Source organism: Sitophilus oryzae, unplaced genomic scaffold, assembly GCF_002938485.1.
Source record: "Sitophilus oryzae breed Bouriz unplaced genomic scaffold, Soryzae_2.0 scaffold_1177_pilon_pilon, whole genome shotgun sequence".
Classification (NCBI taxonomy): domain Eukaryota; kingdom Metazoa; phylum Arthropoda; class Insecta; order Coleoptera; family Curculionidae; genus Sitophilus; species Sitophilus oryzae.
In genome coordinates this window covers 2,913,158-2,931,603 of record NW_022145812.1, presented here as the reverse complement: position 1 = coordinate 2,931,603, position 18,446 = coordinate 2,913,158, and the positions used below count along the sequence as shown (strand labels likewise).

Genomic DNA, 18,446 nt, shown 5'->3' with positions numbered 1-18,446 from the left:
GGTGGTGTGTGTGTGCACACAAGTGTCTAGCTCTACGATTTAATTATGTCCTAGCTGATAATTTCTAATTTGTTTTATTTTAATAACGAGCTGTAATTCCCTTCCCTATAGCCTTTGAATTCCCTTGGCGCAAGCCAGGGAAACACTCGTAATTTCCTTTGGTAAAAATAAGTGGAACTTAGTTGGTGTTCGACACTGATCGCTATTAGAACTCTGAAAAAATCGATATCCTGGAATCTCCATTAGAAGCTAATATCGTAGCTCTTTCCAAAACTTTGCTAATAGCCCCTCTGGTGTATTTTCTTCGTAGATAGCATGTGAAAATCTTTATCACAAAAAATTATACGATTGCTGAAAATTATATAGCTCTAAAAAAAATAAAATGGATGGATTTGTTTTATAACCTTTGAAATGGAAAAAACAAACCTTATCGAATTTTTCTTTATGCAACATTGTATGATTGACCTTGACCTTGAAAATAAAAAAGTTCTTGCAATATCTAAAAAGTGGGTTTCCTTTGAGTTATGGCCTGTTGTGTTAAAAGTTGAGTTTTAAATTATCATGATTTACTGATTGCTCTCTCTCTCTGCTATAAAAAATGATAATTCTAATGATATCTCGGTAATTCCACTCTGGGATGCCTAGAAATATTCAACGACTTTATCTAGGTATCTCTCAGAAAAAGCCCTAAAAAATAAGTGGCTTTATGATCGTGGATTCCTATCACTTGATAGGAGGTATGTATCATAACGCTGCAACAGTACACTGTCAAAAAGGGTTTCCGCAAATGGTCGTGTAGGTCGTAATTTCTCTCACCTGACTTACTAAAGATCCCATGTTGGGATTTATCTACACATGTAAATGTGTAAATGCTGACCTAAAAGCAGGTAATAGGTACAGTACTTTGGTATTAATGTAGAATGTAGAAATGAGTAAGAGGGGTTATTCACTGTGACCTTAAAGATCTGCCTGTGTAGCCCCCTTCCCTTTGTTGCAACACAGTCTATAAACTCTGTGAGCCAGCTTCTCAACTGAGATATACTGACCTTGAATGATCTGTTCTTGGGGTGTAATTCTGCTTAATGTATGCATTTTATTTTAATCTCCTTCTAGCTGCCCCACACCACACAGTGTATAAAATTGTTTCCTTTTATAGCTGTCAAATAGTGCCTCCATTAATTATGGGTTCTGTCCAGGGAGAGCTGAAGGGATAGAGAATGAGCGTCAACATACGCAGAAGGTCTAATCAAGTTAGGCGCCATATTCCAGATCTCCGTGTCATTTTGTATATAGGTGGTAATCTATAAGTAACTGTAAATACTTCACCTATTGTTTCTAAATCCATACAAGTAACGAATTTGAAGGAAACCCCTATCAGCCCATTTTAAGGGTTAGTTACATTAATATGCATCAATGAATTATCAGTTTCCAGTCCCGTGTACACATTGGTGTTAGCAATAGCACTAAATATACGAATATTCCTGACAAAAAGACGCCATGGATGACAGATGACCTTTCAGTAAACACTGAAATGATATTAAAGGCATTTCATACATTCTAGTTTACTCTGTAATCTGAATTACAAGTGCTCTAATTTAAAATTTTGCAAATTTGGTAAAATTGTTCTAAACAACTTTTTGTTTAAGTTGTATATTCATAAAAAAAATACTTGTTTTTTTTTTTTTATTTATTTTTGATGATTACCTGCTTTGTATTTTTAATATAAAACTATTTACAAATAATAAAAAAAATATGTTCTTTATTTTATTTTTTATCTGTCCCTTCAAAATATAGTTCTAAAACGTTACATAACATGTCCCTCTAACAAACTTTCTTACAATAACAAAAACATCATTGATTTTATTAAGGTTATTATTATTAGTGCATTTATCCTATTTCTTTTTTCGACAATAAAAACTCAAACTTGTAATAGAACATCAATTTTATTTTTTTTTTTTTTTTTTTCTGATTGCAAGAAAAAATCTGATTTGTCAATATTCAAGTCATTAATATACTGATAAACAAACCCAAATTCATCTCTAAATATCTTATTATAAACAAAACTGTTACTGTAAGCCTAGGAAACACATTTCATGGTTTGTCGTACACTTAGAAAAAACTTCATTTATCTTTTAGTACAAAAGAAACTTGTCAGATCCCATTTGAAACTCTAACAAAAATTTGTATGTACATATACCTAATTCCCATTATTATGAAAATTAGACTATATGGATCCTAGAATTTTAAGAAATTTTTTTTTTAAATATAAAATAGTTTTCCCTCAACTGTAATATTAATAACTCTTTGGTCTGTATTTTGTATCTTATTTAAAAACATGGGATTGATAATCCCCTTACTAAAATACATACTAGCTAAAAAATTGGATTAAGTTCTACTGCATCACACCTTTTACTATAAACTTGGGCTCACAACTCATAATTTCATACTACTGTGTTCCTTTGAACTCTCACTGCTAGATTCTATGTGTTAAATAAAAGTGTACATTTAAAACAAAGTAACACTGTGTGCTTCATGACTAATAGTCTCACTTTTAACACTCTTTAAATATCATCCCGTTAACAATTATGTGAATTACTATATGATTCCTTTTCCTCAGTGATTTGTGGCACAAATACAAATTCATTACATGCCCCATACCAGTTTCCTTTTAAATAAGAAATCCTCATTTGCTAGATTTGTTCCTCTCTTCATTGGCATAATACCCCTTTCTCCTATATAAATCCTACATCTTTTTCTTACTATCCTCAATCACCTGAAGTTTGGTATAATATTTTAAAAATTTTAAAAATGTTAATTATAGAACTTGATACTCTATGTTTGAAAAAGCCTCCATACCTGTAACTGTGCATAAATCTAATTAACTAACTCCTCCCTTGACACCTTGGAACACTGCTACAATGTTAGAAGACAGTATAAAACTATAAATCTACCTATAAATAAACTTTCTATAAATAAAATGTTAAATTTTTTTTTTTTTTTTTTTTTTATTATCTTATTTTTTCTTTTCCTCCAAATATTCTTCTTGTCAAGTAAGGATCAATCTGTTTGCCTGAGTGATACAATATTAATAGTTCTGGTGGCTAACTTGAACTTGTGCTTTCGTGGACACTATAAGAGTGCACTGTCTTACAGAAGCACGAACATCGATTCCAAGTATCTTCTTCATCCACACGTAATAACATCCCTTTAAATGGCTACACTGGCATAATTTAATTTTGACCATAAATCAAATGATGAAATATCACAAAGTAGTTTTTTTAATAAAAACTAAAAATAAAATAGCCTTGGATCATCTGTAAACACTATTATGTTGTATGGGAACTTACATGAAAACTAATCATCTTTCCCATGCATTAGCTCTCTTGAATCGACTATGAGCAATATACCAGCCCTTTGAATTAGGGGCAGTGTTTAGAATAACTGAGATAATAATAAATCTTTAAATTCATTTACCAATATACCAATATAATTATAAATATAAAAACAAAACAAAATAGATGTCAATTCAAAGAGGGAAGTGATAGCGAGGACTCCAAGATGTCCAAGCATCCTTGCTGTCGATAAAATCTCCTGATGCGACTCGTCGAAGCTTCCTTTAAATAAAACCAAACCAAACTCTTATGCAACCCATGGTCGAAGCCCATTCTCCTAAATGCAGCATCTCTAATCTCCCATTTCAAATAGTTCCAGGGCGTCAAATCAGGCTCTGCCTGGCCTCCTTTCTCTTCAGTTGTGTTTTGAAATTGAACGGAGATGTGCAAGCCTCATTGCCTCTGGTTGTCTACTGTGCCTTGCAATCTCATCTTTACAACCGTGGATCTTTTATATTTCTTTGAATCCTTTGAACTCTCTATTTCTAGGTTTGATTTTTAAGATCTCTATTAAAGGTAAGGTTTAAGTTAAAGGTCTTGGATTTATCTAACAGCTCTTAATTTAATAATCTGAGAAAGTGAGGTGAGGTAACCTAACGAAGTCCAAATGATCGTGAATTTTATTTTTTAAAAAAAAAAAAAAAAAAAAAAAAAAAAAATTTTACAAAAAAATTGATCAACTCCATATTTTTATACATAAACTCCACAATGTTATATTACAAAATTGTTCAAGTCCATATGTAAAAAAATAATACATGTAAATAAAAAACATTGTTCTCAATGGACGTCACTTTCCCTTGTATTCCAACGATATTTGTTATGTGTTCCTAAATCCAGTACCTTAGTAATAAATATTATAATTTTTAATCTGTTGTTTTCATTTTATCAGAAAAAAACAAAAAAAAAAAATGTAAATTAAAAATAAATTCATTTTATTGTAGGTTTCTATGCACATAAAATGATATAAGCAAAACCATTTAATAATTTTGCATAAATAGTTTAACCTGGTTTAACCCTTTTATATAAATCTTTGTTTTTTATTTCATTTGACTTGTTATGTTGGTCCTTGGGACCAACTGGGGATGATCTACATTTCATATTCTTGTAGGAAATCGAACGGTCTTCAAAAAAGAAAAAAAAAAAAAAAAAAAAAATCTATTTAAAAATAAATTGCATCTATTTAAATCTGCCGCCACATTTGTTACTTCCCTGGGTGGCTAGATGGTTTTACCTAAGCCATAGATTATAGGATTCTCTTAAGCAAATTTGAAACTGTTCTTTGAAACTAAAAAAAATGCATTGGGAGTTAGCAATTTTTAGTGGTTCTCCTGTGTATAACCTATCATATCATCTGTTGTAGGGGGATAGGGTATTTGCAATCCTCCTCTGACTACAGTTCTTCCTCCGAGGGTATATACACCCTTCCAATGGCTATTGGAGTTTGGCTCTCCGTGTCGCCCTTCATAGTCGAGGGAGTCATTCCCTGGCTGAGGAACTCCTGTGTGAGGTGGAGTGGGTGGGAGGGATCTGACCTACTTTCTCCACCTTTAACTTGGTCTCCTTAGATCTGATACCGGTGTTGTCCTGAATATATAATAGAGAATATGTCCTTCTTTCTAATACTGTCTCCCTTTGGACTTGGAGGCCAATTCCCATTGTAGAGGACCTTTAGCATTAATTGTTCCTTTTATATTAAGCACTATCCCACCTTTCTATATCTTTGCTCTTAACGGTATAAATAAAATTTTAAGATTCTAAAACTGGTTACAAAATTGATGTATTTTGGTGTTAGAAAATGTCGTACCTACTCTACATTAACAATGAAACGTAAATAAATTATTAGATAAACAGTGTATATATTGTCTATAATAGACTATACCTAGTAGATTTTAATAATAATAAAACATTTTTTTGTATTTTGGAAAATTGTGTAGGTGTAAGAAGAAAGAAATAAATAAAAAAAAAAAAAAAAAAAAAAAAAATATTTTAATATATCTAGTTGTTATTCCAAAATTATAAGCATAAAAATAATTCAAGAATGTCCTAAGAATCCTGCAAGTTTTGCTTAAAAGTGCATTAAAAAGTATTTTAACTCTAAATGGGATTATATTCTGTTTTAGCCCAGTAATAATGTCAAAATAATAATTAGTGGAAATTGCCTTAGATACTTACTAGACTCTCTCTCTTTGGATAAATAACCTTGATGTATTATCACAAACAGCTTCCCAAGAACTTCTTGACTTATACAAATAAGTAAAAATTAAAGTAAAAGAAGAGCCCTCTTGCGTTTGTTCAGGCACTAAACTCATGGAAGACATCTAAATCCGTATATATATCTCTGTGGATCTAACCCCTAGGTATTTTTCTAATCTTTATATAGAAATACTTTTCTTAATGATTTGAAAAGGTATTATAGGGTGGAGTGCACCTCCATTCACCCTTGGTTGATTCTAATCCCTGTCCCACACCCGTCCACATACAACCTTCCACCAGGGTGTATCAGAACCAAGATCCATACCAACACCTAAAGTTATATTTCTTTCCAATTTGGAACAATCTGATACTTTTATCATTTCATTCTTTGATCTAAGTAATTAAATAAGCATGCATGCTATAATAAAGCTCTGTCGTGCACCCATGCATTACTCTTCAGAGTTAATTTTTGTGTTGACTTTGAAGCCAGATAACTAAACTTTTACTAAAAACTACTATCGGTTCTTTTAAAATGTATACAGGGAGCCAAAATTGCTGGTCTATCTTAACATTTATCTTTACATAAAACTCTTGCTATCTAAAATACGTACAACACTACAGTATTTTCTAAAATAAGTCGAAGCATATTAAAATGCTCATTAAACGTATTTTCCATAGACTTAAAATAAAAAATAAAAAAAAAAAAAAAAAAAATTCTTTCAATAAAATGGCAATCAAGATGTATTGGGGTGCCGCCATGGAAATCTACAGTGACAGTTAGTGCACTCCATTCCAAAATCGATACTAGCTCTATGGATCCTATATATAATTTAAATCCTGAAAATAGCTCTACTTTCATTTAATTTTAATTTCCAAGAATTTTAATAAGCATTTAGGTATCTTTATCAAGAAAACTAAACTGCAGTAGTCTTGGACATACATTATGACACTTTGTAGATATATTGGATTTTCTATAAAAGAAAGGCAAATTCATTTTCTTCACTTCCAACGACAGGGCCTAATAGGTTTTTCATATACCACACCATCAGCTCTGTAAAATAGGAAAAGTAGTTTTTCAAAGAAACGCTTGTCAAGAAAATCTTATTGTAGGTAAATTAAATAAAAATAACTAATGTCGATTTTCAAAATAGCTACTAAGTGTGACTTGATTACAAGTTTATTGAAAAACCATAATATAGTTTAAACGAGCATTTAAATCTCCTTCGATTTATTTAAAAAAATACATAGTGTTGCATTTGAAATATCGAAGTTTTTATGTAAAATAAATATTTAAAATAGACCAGCCATTTTTCATACCCCTGTATACATTTAAGAAAGCAATATTTTTTTTTAGTAAAGATTATTTATCTGTCTTGAAAGTCAGCACTAGAACTTATTCTGAAAAGTAATGTACAAGGTGCTGACAAACTTTTTATTATAGCATGCATATTTAAATACCTTTAAATATCTCAAAAACCAAAGCTTTTAAACATATTAAACCCTTATAATAATTGCCTTATTTTATGTCCAAGAATCCAAAAATGAAATAAAATACCGGGTGTTCCATAAGAAAAAATATAACTTTGGTATGGATCTTAGTTCTGATACACTCTGTACATTTTAAAATAATTTTAAATTATGCACATTGCCTTCCCACATATACCCATAAAATATTTTGATTCTATATTTTTCCGTTTTTGTATAATCAACCGAGGCTGATGAGGTGCGCCACCCTGTACAGGGTGGGTCAAATTCGACGCTTTTAAATGGAAACAACCTTTTCTATAGGAGATAGACAAAAACTAATATCGGTGTCTGGAGCTCAATTTTTGTCAAAAACATGATGGTGAAAACCGCATATCGATATCTGTTACCGTTTCGGAGTTACGGGGTGTTTTTCAAAAATATGCATTTTAAGAAATCGCTGTAACTTTTTTACTATGGAAAATTTTGTATTTTTATGCAAACATTTCCAAAGCACCTTTTTACGTAGAAAATGGTTTAAGTATAATTTTTTTAAAATTAATAATTTAAGAATTATCAACAGAAAATTTGATTTTTTATATGGGACACCCTGCATATTTTTAATTAGCTGAAAAGAATTTAAAATTACCTTTCCAAAAATATAGCACACTTGATATTTTGTTATAATCCCCTTCGAAATACAGATTTTTTAAAAGTTCGCCACTTTTAACTAGTAGGCTTTAGACTTAGATATATTGATGATATGCCCTTAAGAGAACTTTAAGAAAACATATTTTTCCAGCAAGACGACGCACCGCCTCTGAACGCTGAAGTTATCAGCAAATTTCTGCAGCCAATTTCAAGAATAATTGAATAGCTGACCAAGAACCCAGCCGTTGGCCGTCGAGGCCGCCTGACTTAGTGTCCATGGATCTAATCCTATGGATATATTTGCGGAAGAATAAAGGTTCCTTATTCTTCTGTATAATCTAGACAAGAATTAGAAATACTTAGCAGTTATGAGAGGGTATCTTTCACCCCCACTGAGTTAATGAGTTCCGCAAGAAATGTTCAAAAACTGCCCCGTCTGACCATAACAGAAGATATAGTTTAAATGTGTTGATATTTATTAAATATATTTTAAATTGTTATAAAATTCTGCATCTCTCATAGCAAATATTATTTTCGTTTTAATTGATGCTCACAGCTAGAATTTTTTTTTGCATTACAGCCGATGCCGTTCAAAAGCCTACTTATTTAAAGCGGGCGAATTTTTATATACTCTATATCTCGAAGAGGAATCGAGCAAAATATCAAGTGTGTTATATTTTTGGAAAGGTAATTTTAAGTTCTTTTCAATAAATTAAAAAATATACAGGGTGTCCCATATAAAAAATCAATTTTTCTGTTGATAACTCTTAAATTATTAATTTTAAAAAAAATTATACTTAAACAATTAAATTCTACGTAAAAGGTGCTTTGGAAATGTTTTCATAGAAATACAAAATTTTCCATAGCAAAAAGTTACAGCGATTTGTTAAAAAATGCACATTTTTGAAAAACACCCCGTAACTGCGAAACGGTAACAGATATTGATGTGCGGTTTTCACCATCATGTTTTTGATGAAAATTGAGCTCCAGACACCGATATTAGTTTTCGTCTATCTCCTATAGAAAAGGGTGTTTCCATTTAAAAGCGTCGAATTTGACCCACCCTGTACATTAAAATTAAACGGTATAGGTTACATTACAATTAAAATAATAAATCCATTGTAATTAAAATATGTATTTATATTTTAAAAACAAATGAAGATTTCTTAACTAATGTTCAAATAAGCGACAAGTGCGACCCCATACGTCAACAATTGATATTTATAATATATATTTACTTTAATGACTGCAGTGACGGACTAAGGGGGGGGGGGTGGAAGGGGCGGTCCGCCCCGGTCCCCGTCTTCTAGCCTCCAAATCTTAATAATTTTTTATTCAACTGGCAAACAAGGCCAATATGTGTTCAGTAGTTATAAAGCAGTTTGTAGGTAGAGTATGCAAACCATACGTACCTATACGCCAACTATAAACAGTACAAATGGAAGCAGATATTTACTTAATTATCAATTATCAGGCCCCAGTAATTGTCAATGGCATTTTCTATTTAGGAAATTAAATCTAGGGGTAATTTTCTTTGTTTAAAATATCGAATAATTATTATTTTTTATATATTTTGAGACTGAATTTATTTATTTTAGCTTTTAAGTTATTTTTCAATGGTTTCATTATTTATTTTTACTAAATAAACATTTTAAATTACAACCAATGCACAGTATAACTTGTATTCTAGCTTCATTACTGATGATGAGCAGTGAAGTCTTTAGTATAAAGGGGGCCACGGGCCTGAGACAGCGAAGGGGCCCCTTGGATCTTAGAGGACTCCCTGAAAGCACTTTTAAGAAAAAAACATTTAAAATTTTTGGACGAAAAAAACTACCAAAAAAAACTGTCAAAAAAATTTGTACAGCCTAAAAGTCAAATTTAGTGATTATCCCAGCCCCTGTGACATAAAGAAAAGACATGTGGCTATCTATTTCAAAAATTAAATTGTTCAAATGTCATATAATAATGGTGGTAGCTGTCATGGAATTGGGCGATTAAAAAATTATCATAAATATTTTTTTTTCAAATGTAAACCCACTTTTTAATTTCACTAGTGAAAAGGTTTTCCAATTCGTTACGTTTTAACTAGACATATTCCTACACCTAAAATAAATCGTTTTTAAGTTATGTAAGATTTAGTTTGAAAAGGTATATTTTTCTTGATTTTATCTAGCTTCCTTTGACATTAAGTGTCAAACAGTCAGACAATTTATTTCCATCTGTCAGAAAATGAATTATTTGAATATCCTATACTGCTGCTTAAAAGTTTAAAAAGTGTGTTTATATAATTATACCTCGTATTTTCGTTCTTTAGTGATTAGTTGATATATGATCGAAAAAAAACAGCGCAAATTTAGCTTGGAAATGATGATCGATAATATACTGTGATAGGCTACTGGTTAAAATCAAGAAAAATATACGCTTTAAAGTTAAATCTTAAATACAAAAGTCAAAAAGTAACAAATTTTAAAAACGAAAGTAACGAAAGCCTTTTCACGAGTGAAATAAAAAAAGTGGATTTCCATTTGAAAAAAAAATGATTTATGATAATTTTTTAATCGATCAATTCCATGACAGCTGCGGCCATTATTATATGACATTCGGACAATTTAATTTTTGACATAGATAGCCACATGTCTTCTCTTTATGGTACAGTGGCTGTGGCAATCACTAAATTTTACGTTTAAGCTATATACATATATATTTTTGAGAGGCAGTTTTTTTCCTCCAAAAATTATAAATATTTTTTTTTCTCAAAAACGGTTAACGTTAGGTATATCAAAATTCATAAAATTTTACAGAGAACTTAAGTATGTAATAAAAAATGGGGTCACCCATTTAAAATAAGAAAGTTGCTGTCAACTTCCGGTACTTCCGCCATATTGAAAATATTTTTAATCGATAGATCTCATTGTGAAACAATGATATGCACAAAATCTTGTATCTAGATATTGTAGTTCTCTAGAAACTTCTAACGCAGGCTCAGCCTGGGCCACCCTGTATAAATACTTGAATTTTGTCAACCATTATATATACCTCATTCAATTTTTACAAAATGTGCATTAGAAGTATATCATTATCTAAACAGACCGGGGGCCACATTTAGCTTCGCCGCCCCGGGCCCCCGACAGGCTTAGTCCGCCACTGAATGACTGGTAACTGTTTAGCTTTAATTTTAATTTACTATCATTAAATAAAATATTAATGGGGATGTTTCGTGTAGTAGACAGTAGACTCACCAAAATAGTTCTAGTGAAGTTATTGACCACCGAAGAATCGAAATGAAGTCTCTGGTCGATGAGCGCTCTTTCCATGATATCCTTGCTGTACAGTTCGTCGTCGTTTCCATATTTACCAACCAGGAAGGCGATTATTGCGTGGCTGTCCCAAATGACGAATCCGTTGTCGCACAGAGTCGGAATAGTATGTTGAGGATTAATCTGCTAAAGCAATTTTCCCTTACTTATCTTGCAAATAATATTTCTCTTAGACTCAAAGTAAAATAATTCACCAAAAGCCCGGTTGACACGGTCCAAGTGTACTTCAACCAAATATAGGGTTTCCATACGTCCGGATTTACCCGGACATGTTCAGATTTTTAATGTATCAGGGACGGTCCAGCCCTGATTTGGAAAAGAGTCCGGAATAACAATTTAACTTAGTAAAGTTTTTTAGAGTTACAGTTGAATTAATTTCTCAGTTACTTTGTTGAATATTTTAGTCTCGACGATGCTACAGTTCTACTTAACCGACGTATGATCGAAAGTACCCATTTCTATACTTTGGCGCTCAAATTTTTTGGCTTTTGGTGCACCCCTCGCAAGTGAATGTTATTTTAGTTTATATTTTGTTGATTCCGGGGCTATTATATTATTCGCGTCCTATAAAAGTTCATAATAGTATATTGTTTTATTGGGAGTAAAAATGACACTTTTTGTGTTGAGGCTGTGCGTTTGACATACAGCCGAGGCACAAAAAGTCATTTTTACTCCGAATAGAACATGGTATTTTTTTCAAAAGCCACAAATAATTTTTTTATACAATTTCAGACGTTCCAAATAATATAAAAAGATTTAAAAGTCATACCTTGTATGTAAATATATACCGAGAAACTATAGTTACGCTCGTTGAATTTAACAGTTTATGTCAGTTTAATATATTTTCGTAGTTTTATGGTTAGGCGTAGAAGTACTTTAGTTTTATACCTAGGCGTTAAAATGACTTTTTTATACTGTCAATCACGTCACAAAAATTAATACTTAATACTAATTGTGTAGACGAAAAGAATATTTCCTAGCTGCACAAATGGAGAAAAAACACTTATAGTAAGTACATTCTTTTTCCATATTAATTGAAGTTAAATTCGATCATTGCTTTTATATATATGGCCAATTTATTATGGCCAATTTACAAAAAGTCAAATCGAGTCTGAATGAAAATTAGTAGTGTAATTTTATTTAAGGTTTTAAAAAAATGGTATAAAATGGTAGACGAGATTTTTCGTGTAATGTTGTCCCAAGTATTTTACTTTAAAACCATTATTTCAGTTTCTGCGGAAAACTGCGATATTTTAAGTTTTCGATTTTTTTTTAGGAGAATGTCCAGTACTTAAAATAAAAGATATTTTGAACAATAATGCCAAAAGTGAAAGAGTGGCAAAAATTTGTGAAAAAATTAAGTTATGTTTACATTTAGAAGATTGTTCTGAAGAAGTTGATTCGTTTTTACAAGAAGAAAGTCGTTTCCAGGTGAGAAAGTTTTTTCGTTTTTTGTTGAACTTAAATTATTGCCCTTTATTACTTTAATTTAATTGTTTTTCAAAATGAGCTTGCCATAATGTTATCTGTGATTGAATAATTGTGATAGAAATAACTTTTTTACCTTTTTTGAAAAAAATTGTTTAACCTTTTAATTTGTTTTGTCATTGTATTTTATATTTTTTGACCTCTGTATGACTATTGGAATTTCTTTATTATTCTGATTGTAATTATTTTAGCTTTCTTGGGCCTGAATATGGGAATTCTTTAGTCCCGAAACATCTCGCCCCCCTTCTTTTTTTGAAGCAAATTAAATTTAAATAAACATCTTAAAAGATTGTCAGTTTTTTGTCCCCTACCCTTCGTCAGAGGTTTCACTGGGCTGGCGAACGTTTTGTTTTTAATTTGTTATTTACTAATAATAAGAAATAATTACACTTTGAGCTGCAGGAGATTTTTTTCCATATTTATAAAAATTATAATTATTTTTTTTTGCCAAAAATATTTTTAGTTTATTTTTATATCATAAAAATTGGTTTAAAATATAAAATAATATGTTATCTTTTATTAGTAATGTAAGTAAATACATTTTCGGGCGGTGAAAATCGAGTTTTCCATTTTTGTCCACTTTCCCCTATACTTCAAAACACTGTGCGACGTTCGGAGTTTGTCCGGATTTCGGAGTTCATTTGTCCGGATTTTGTCCGGATTTCTGAGTACACGCATTTGTGGAAACCCTAACCAAATACACTTGGATGCTGTCATATAAGAATACTAATATGGATGCTGTGCGCGTCGCACTTATACGCTGCTTCTATCGTAACACCTGTTCTATCCAAGTCGAGTTGGAAGGCTTCGTAATATCCAAGTAAGTTAGCAGCCAGCCTACTTACTTGAATGTTACAAAACCGTCCAAGTGTCCAACTCGATTTGGATACAGCAGGTGACACGATAGAAGCAGAAGAAAAATATAGACAAAAATAATATAGTATAGGCGTAAAATATTACATATGTGACACTAAGGTTGATTCTCACTATACCTTCCGTATCAGCTGCCTTCCGTTTCCCTTCCGTTTACATAAAATATTATATCATGTAAATGAATAGGATAATGCACACTATCTGTTCCGTTCCCGTTCCGTTCCATATCCTTTCCTTCCATACATTTTTTTGGCGGACGGACTGAAGCGTATCGGAAACAGCGTTGTCAAGTTCTTACATTTGTGCCAGCTCTGTTAACATTTTGCTGATATTTATTTATTCTTTCACCTTTTAATTAAATTTATTACCTTTATCAAAATTTATAAATTGTTAAAATAAAACTTTCGTGATACTATAAATTGTACAATAAAAGGTATGGAACTGATACGGAACGGAAGCTTACGTATAGCGTCAATACAATAAAAAATACGGAACGGATATGGAATGGAAACGGAAGGTATAGTGAAAATCAACCTCAAAGCGGAATACACAGTGCGACAATTTGAAAAATAACAACCCGGAATATATTTTAGACAAAAAATACTGAAGATGGAACATTGTTTTCTTCTATGTGTATTTGTGACCTTTATGACATTGTTTTATTCAAGAAAAAGATTACTAACATTCAAAAACGTCGCTTGTTTTTAAATAAAATATGTACCAATATCTCAAAAGCTAATCGATTTGAGATTTTGCTACGAGACAATAAAGGAAATCAGCGAGCTTTTCATGTAGATATTAAAAAAAGTTTAAGAGACTACCATTTAGGAGGTGATATAGGCTTCAAAAATTACCTCAATTTGATTATTAGTACTCCCGTTTGCTACTTTTCAAATTGATACCCTTAGTGATGAGCCAGGCCGGTCTTGATCTTGCGGTCTTGCGGTTTTGATCTAGGTCGTGCATAAAAGCAAGACCTAGACCAAGACGAGCGTTTGTAAAACAGACCAATGAAAGACTTCCGCAAGATCAAAACCAAGACCAAGCATGCAAGAGTCTTGCGGACTTTTTTCACGTTTATATATGTTATACGAAAGTATAACATACAGGGTGTTTCAAAAAATGTGTGCCATCTCTCGTGGGGAGATTCCTCACGTAAAAATAAGATTTATTTTTCATATCCACATAGGTCCCATTCTGCTTCGTTTCGTAGCTACAGGGTGTGAAAGTCTTAATAATCTTTTGAGTTATTATAATTTTCTTCCAAGTACTTTTAGTGATTGGAATAAAATTTTGAGGGTAAAAGTTACTATAAGTGCTGCATATTTTAATGCTAAAAAAGTGTCGATAAATTTATCAGGGACGTGCATATGGGTTAACACTGGAATATTTTTCAAAAAAAAAACATGTGCGCCACTGACTTTTTCTCTTTTGATATCAAAATTGTATAAGCCATTTAATGCTAATTAAAAGTGATGTCTTGATATTTTGAAATTCAGCCTCCTTGATGAGATAAACGCAATTTTATTAATCACAATTAATAAATTATATATTTTATAAGTTATTATTAAGTATAAGTTATATTATATATAAAATATATTATAAAATATATTTATATAAGTTATTATTAAGTATTATTACTATTAGTTATTATTACTGTTACTCCAACCTACAGCAATTTCAAATAAAAAAATAATGGTATTTAAGATAATTACAAAAAAAAACTAATTTTAAAAAGTTCTAAATCCTGTAACTCTAAAACTATGCATTCCCATACCCGTGTTTATAGGAACTTTTTTCATATTTTTGATGAGGAATCAATGAGTACTTATTTAAAACTTTCCTAAGTTAATAATATTAATTTTTTTAAAGGTTGCTATTAGACTTCGATCAAAGGCAAATTAAAAAAATTGCAAGGAAGCCGAAATCGACAAAATATCAAGAAGAATCCACTCCTTCGCTAACAAGAGAAAAAAAGTCAGTGCCGTACATGTTTTTTTAGAAAAATATTCCAGTGATAACCCAATACAATTTCAAATAAAAAAAATGATATTTAAGATAATTACAAAAAAACCTAATTTTAAAAAGTTTTAAAATTAGGTTTTATTTTTTTTTCTTTTAGACACGTCCCTGGTAAATATGTCGCAATTTAACTTTTACGCTCAAAATTTCATTCGAAACGCTAAAAGTACTTGAAAAAAAATTAAAATAAATCGAAAAAATATTAAGGCTTTATTAACACCCTGTAGCTACGAAACAAAGCAGAATCGGACCTATGTTGATATGAAAAATAAATCTTATTTTTACGTGAAGAATCTCCCCACGAGAGATGGCACGTGTTTTTGAAACACCCTGTATAATGTTGTTGTTAGAAAGAAATGCTGATTGAATATAATATATTGAAAAATAAAATTTTTCGTCAAACAAATTTTCTTCATAATAATTTATTTCTTTAAGTTTTATTTGTATTAAATTACCAAGAATACTATTATAAAAATTGCGCAAGAGTCTTGCGCAAGACCAAGACCAAGACTGGACCCTGCAAGACCAATTCCAAGACTGTATGCAAGAGCAAGATCAAGGAAGTCTTGTCTGGTATTTGCTCATCACTAGTCACCCTACATCTTTTATCGTTGATAGAAAAATAAATACCTTAAGGAAATTCGGAGAAAGCTGCTCCTGTTTTCCCAAATCCATTTTCTTCACTTTCAGCGTCAATCCCAAGATCCTAGCGGTCATAAGTACGGCCCTGCACGGGGGGCTGATTTCTGACATGTACAGAGTAGGAGCCATTGTTTTTTCTGATTCAAGAAACGCGCAAAACGATATAACCACTCGAATGTTCGAAGAGGAACTGATTGAACGATAAATGCGTCGCAAGTTTTTGGCCAGCTATTAAGCGACTGAGACACTTGCGATATCCAAATACATGGATGTCGTTATTCGAAACAATCGTACACTTTACACTCTATCAAGATTAAGTTATTTGTAAAATTTTTCGGTAAATATAAGCGCCTTATCTAAATTGAGATGAACTTAGTATCGCGGCGCGGCTGAATTTCGCGATAGGACTAGTTATTTATGCATAAATTGCGTACAAGATGACCGGTCTCATGTCACCAGATAAAACACTGGTTACAATAACTTACATATATTTCGGAACCGATTGATAAATAATATAGTTCGATTTTTCTAAACACTTGCATCACAATTATTTTGTTTTGCTCCACACCATATAGTTCGAAAAGTCATTTTAACATCACAAACATTCGCATTTAAAACCATTTTAATTCACTATACAAAAATTTCACAAAGCAAAAAAATTTTTAACTAAATATTTTATCATTGATATTTCTTGAAACAATCGCATACATTTTACCACCACACGTCTTTACCCTAGTAACAATTTCAGTTAAATGTGACCGAAGTAATCGCCATTTATACTTTCAAGATATATTTCTTGGTCTTCTTCCATGATTCAGCTGAAATTCTCAACAATAATCTCGATCTGATGACCTATTGGTCCTGTTTTTAAAACTAAATTATCATACTAAAAAGACGATCATTGCATAATTTAAAATTCGCATTTATATCAATATAACTTTATTAATGACATTTTAAAGAATAAGATTGGTCCCTAAGTTTATTAATTGGCTATTAAAAGTAATGTTGAAACCTTATATTATCTAAGGTTGAAACTGTATAAACAGATATTCTGTTGTGTATATCAACATATGTAGAGTATATCAACATATCCTGAAATAAATAAAGATTGCGAGGTCATCTCGTGATACCAATTATTATTCTAAATTAAAACCTGAATTTTTCAAGAACATAAACTAACAAAATTAAGCGAAATATCAACAATACCGTGTGGTTTTCTTTATATTTATCACAGTCTATTCGGTACCAGCCGGTCTACAAAGGGTCTTTAACAATGGAATTCGGATCCTACCTAGAGCACATCGTCCACTGTATGAAATGTAACAAGTTGAATTATGAAGTCTATTGAAGATTAGTCCTGCGCCAAACATACGAGTAGTCGGTTCCCTTTCTTGAGTTATAACTAATCATACAGTCTCAGGACTTTGACAAAAGCCAGTATCTGAGACGGTTTTACAGAGGTTAGTTCTCCATCTCGGATATCGGTGGTACCAAAGTTTATGGCACGAATGGTTGTCGTCTCGGCACACTCAGTGTTGAGGTGTTCTGGTATCTCCCCATTTTCCCCACAGAATTTGCATTCCCCGTTGCTTCTTAGCTACAATCTACTGAGGTGTTAGGTTAGGTTAGGTTAGATTACTTAAATCAACAGCAAGGCAAAACCTGTACAAAATACAAAGACTGGCATGTATCTGCATCACAGGTGCCATGAGAACATGTCCAACAGTAGCAATGGAGGTCATTCTAGACCTAAGTCGGTAGATATGCCAATGCGACAATGATTAGAATGGTCATTGACGGAAACAGTACTGGGAGAATTTTCAGGTCAGGGGCTTGGAACACCCTCAAAAAGGAAATTCCACTTCTCCAACTCCCAGTGGATGACATACCAAGAATTTACAACTTTAAGAAACATCTCACTGTAGTATTGAGTAATAAAAAGGATTGGAAGGAAGAAACGCTTACACAACATGCAAAAGATCATACCATAACGTGGTATACTGATACTTCCAAAACCAAAGCAGGGACAGGGATAGGAGTATTTGGGCCGAAAACGAAATACTCCGAACCAATGGACACCTACCCCAGTATACTTCAGGCAGAAATTTACGCTATCGAAAGATGCGTACAATTTATCTCAGATAGGAACTATCAAAAACAGGAAATTGCCATCCTATCCGATAGTCAAGCACCACTAAACGCGATCAACTCAGTAACCATCAATTCGAAATTGGTCAAAGAATGCCTAGAGAAGCTCAACAAATTAGATAAAGAAAATATAGTCCTCCTACTCTGGGTGCCTGCTCACCAAAGGATAGAAAGCAATTAAAAAGCAAATGATCTAGCTAGAAAAGAGGCGAACACTCCACTAACTGAACCAGAACCGTTCTGTTTTCCAAAC

General features: G+C 31.9%; 1 protein-coding gene across 1 annotated transcript; it reads right to left on the bottom strand.

The window, feature by feature from the left end:
- Positions 1-4,868: 4,868 nt before the first annotated feature.
- LOC115889638 (glutathione S-transferase D6-like) lies at positions 4,869-16,796 on the bottom strand. The gene is made up of 3 exons (XM_030909690.1): positions 16,034-16,796; positions 10,857-11,146; positions 4,869-5,058 (listed from the first exon to the last, which is right to left on the bottom strand). Exons 1-3 carry the CDS (start codon positions 16,172-16,174, stop codon positions 4,869-4,871), a joined length of 621 nt encoding a protein of 206 aa, XP_030765550.1. The 5' UTR covers positions 16,175-16,796.
- Between the last annotated feature and the right edge of the window lie 1,650 nt (positions 16,797-18,446).

Bases quoted from the DNA above. Each gene is read 5' to 3' on its own strand.
- LOC115889638 (XM_030909690.1), bottom strand. From the start codon at position 16,174: ATGGCTCCTACTCTGTACATGTCAGAAATCAGCCCCCCGTGCAGGGCC. The intron at 11,147-16,033 runs GTATTTATTTTT...AAATTGCTTTAG, and splicing joins TTTCTCCGAATTTCCTTAAG to CAGATTAATCCTCAACATAC. The intron at 5,059-10,856 runs GTCATTCAGTGG...TTAATGCTAAAG, and splicing joins TTAAAGCTAAACAGTTACCA to GTCCTCTACAATGGGAATTG.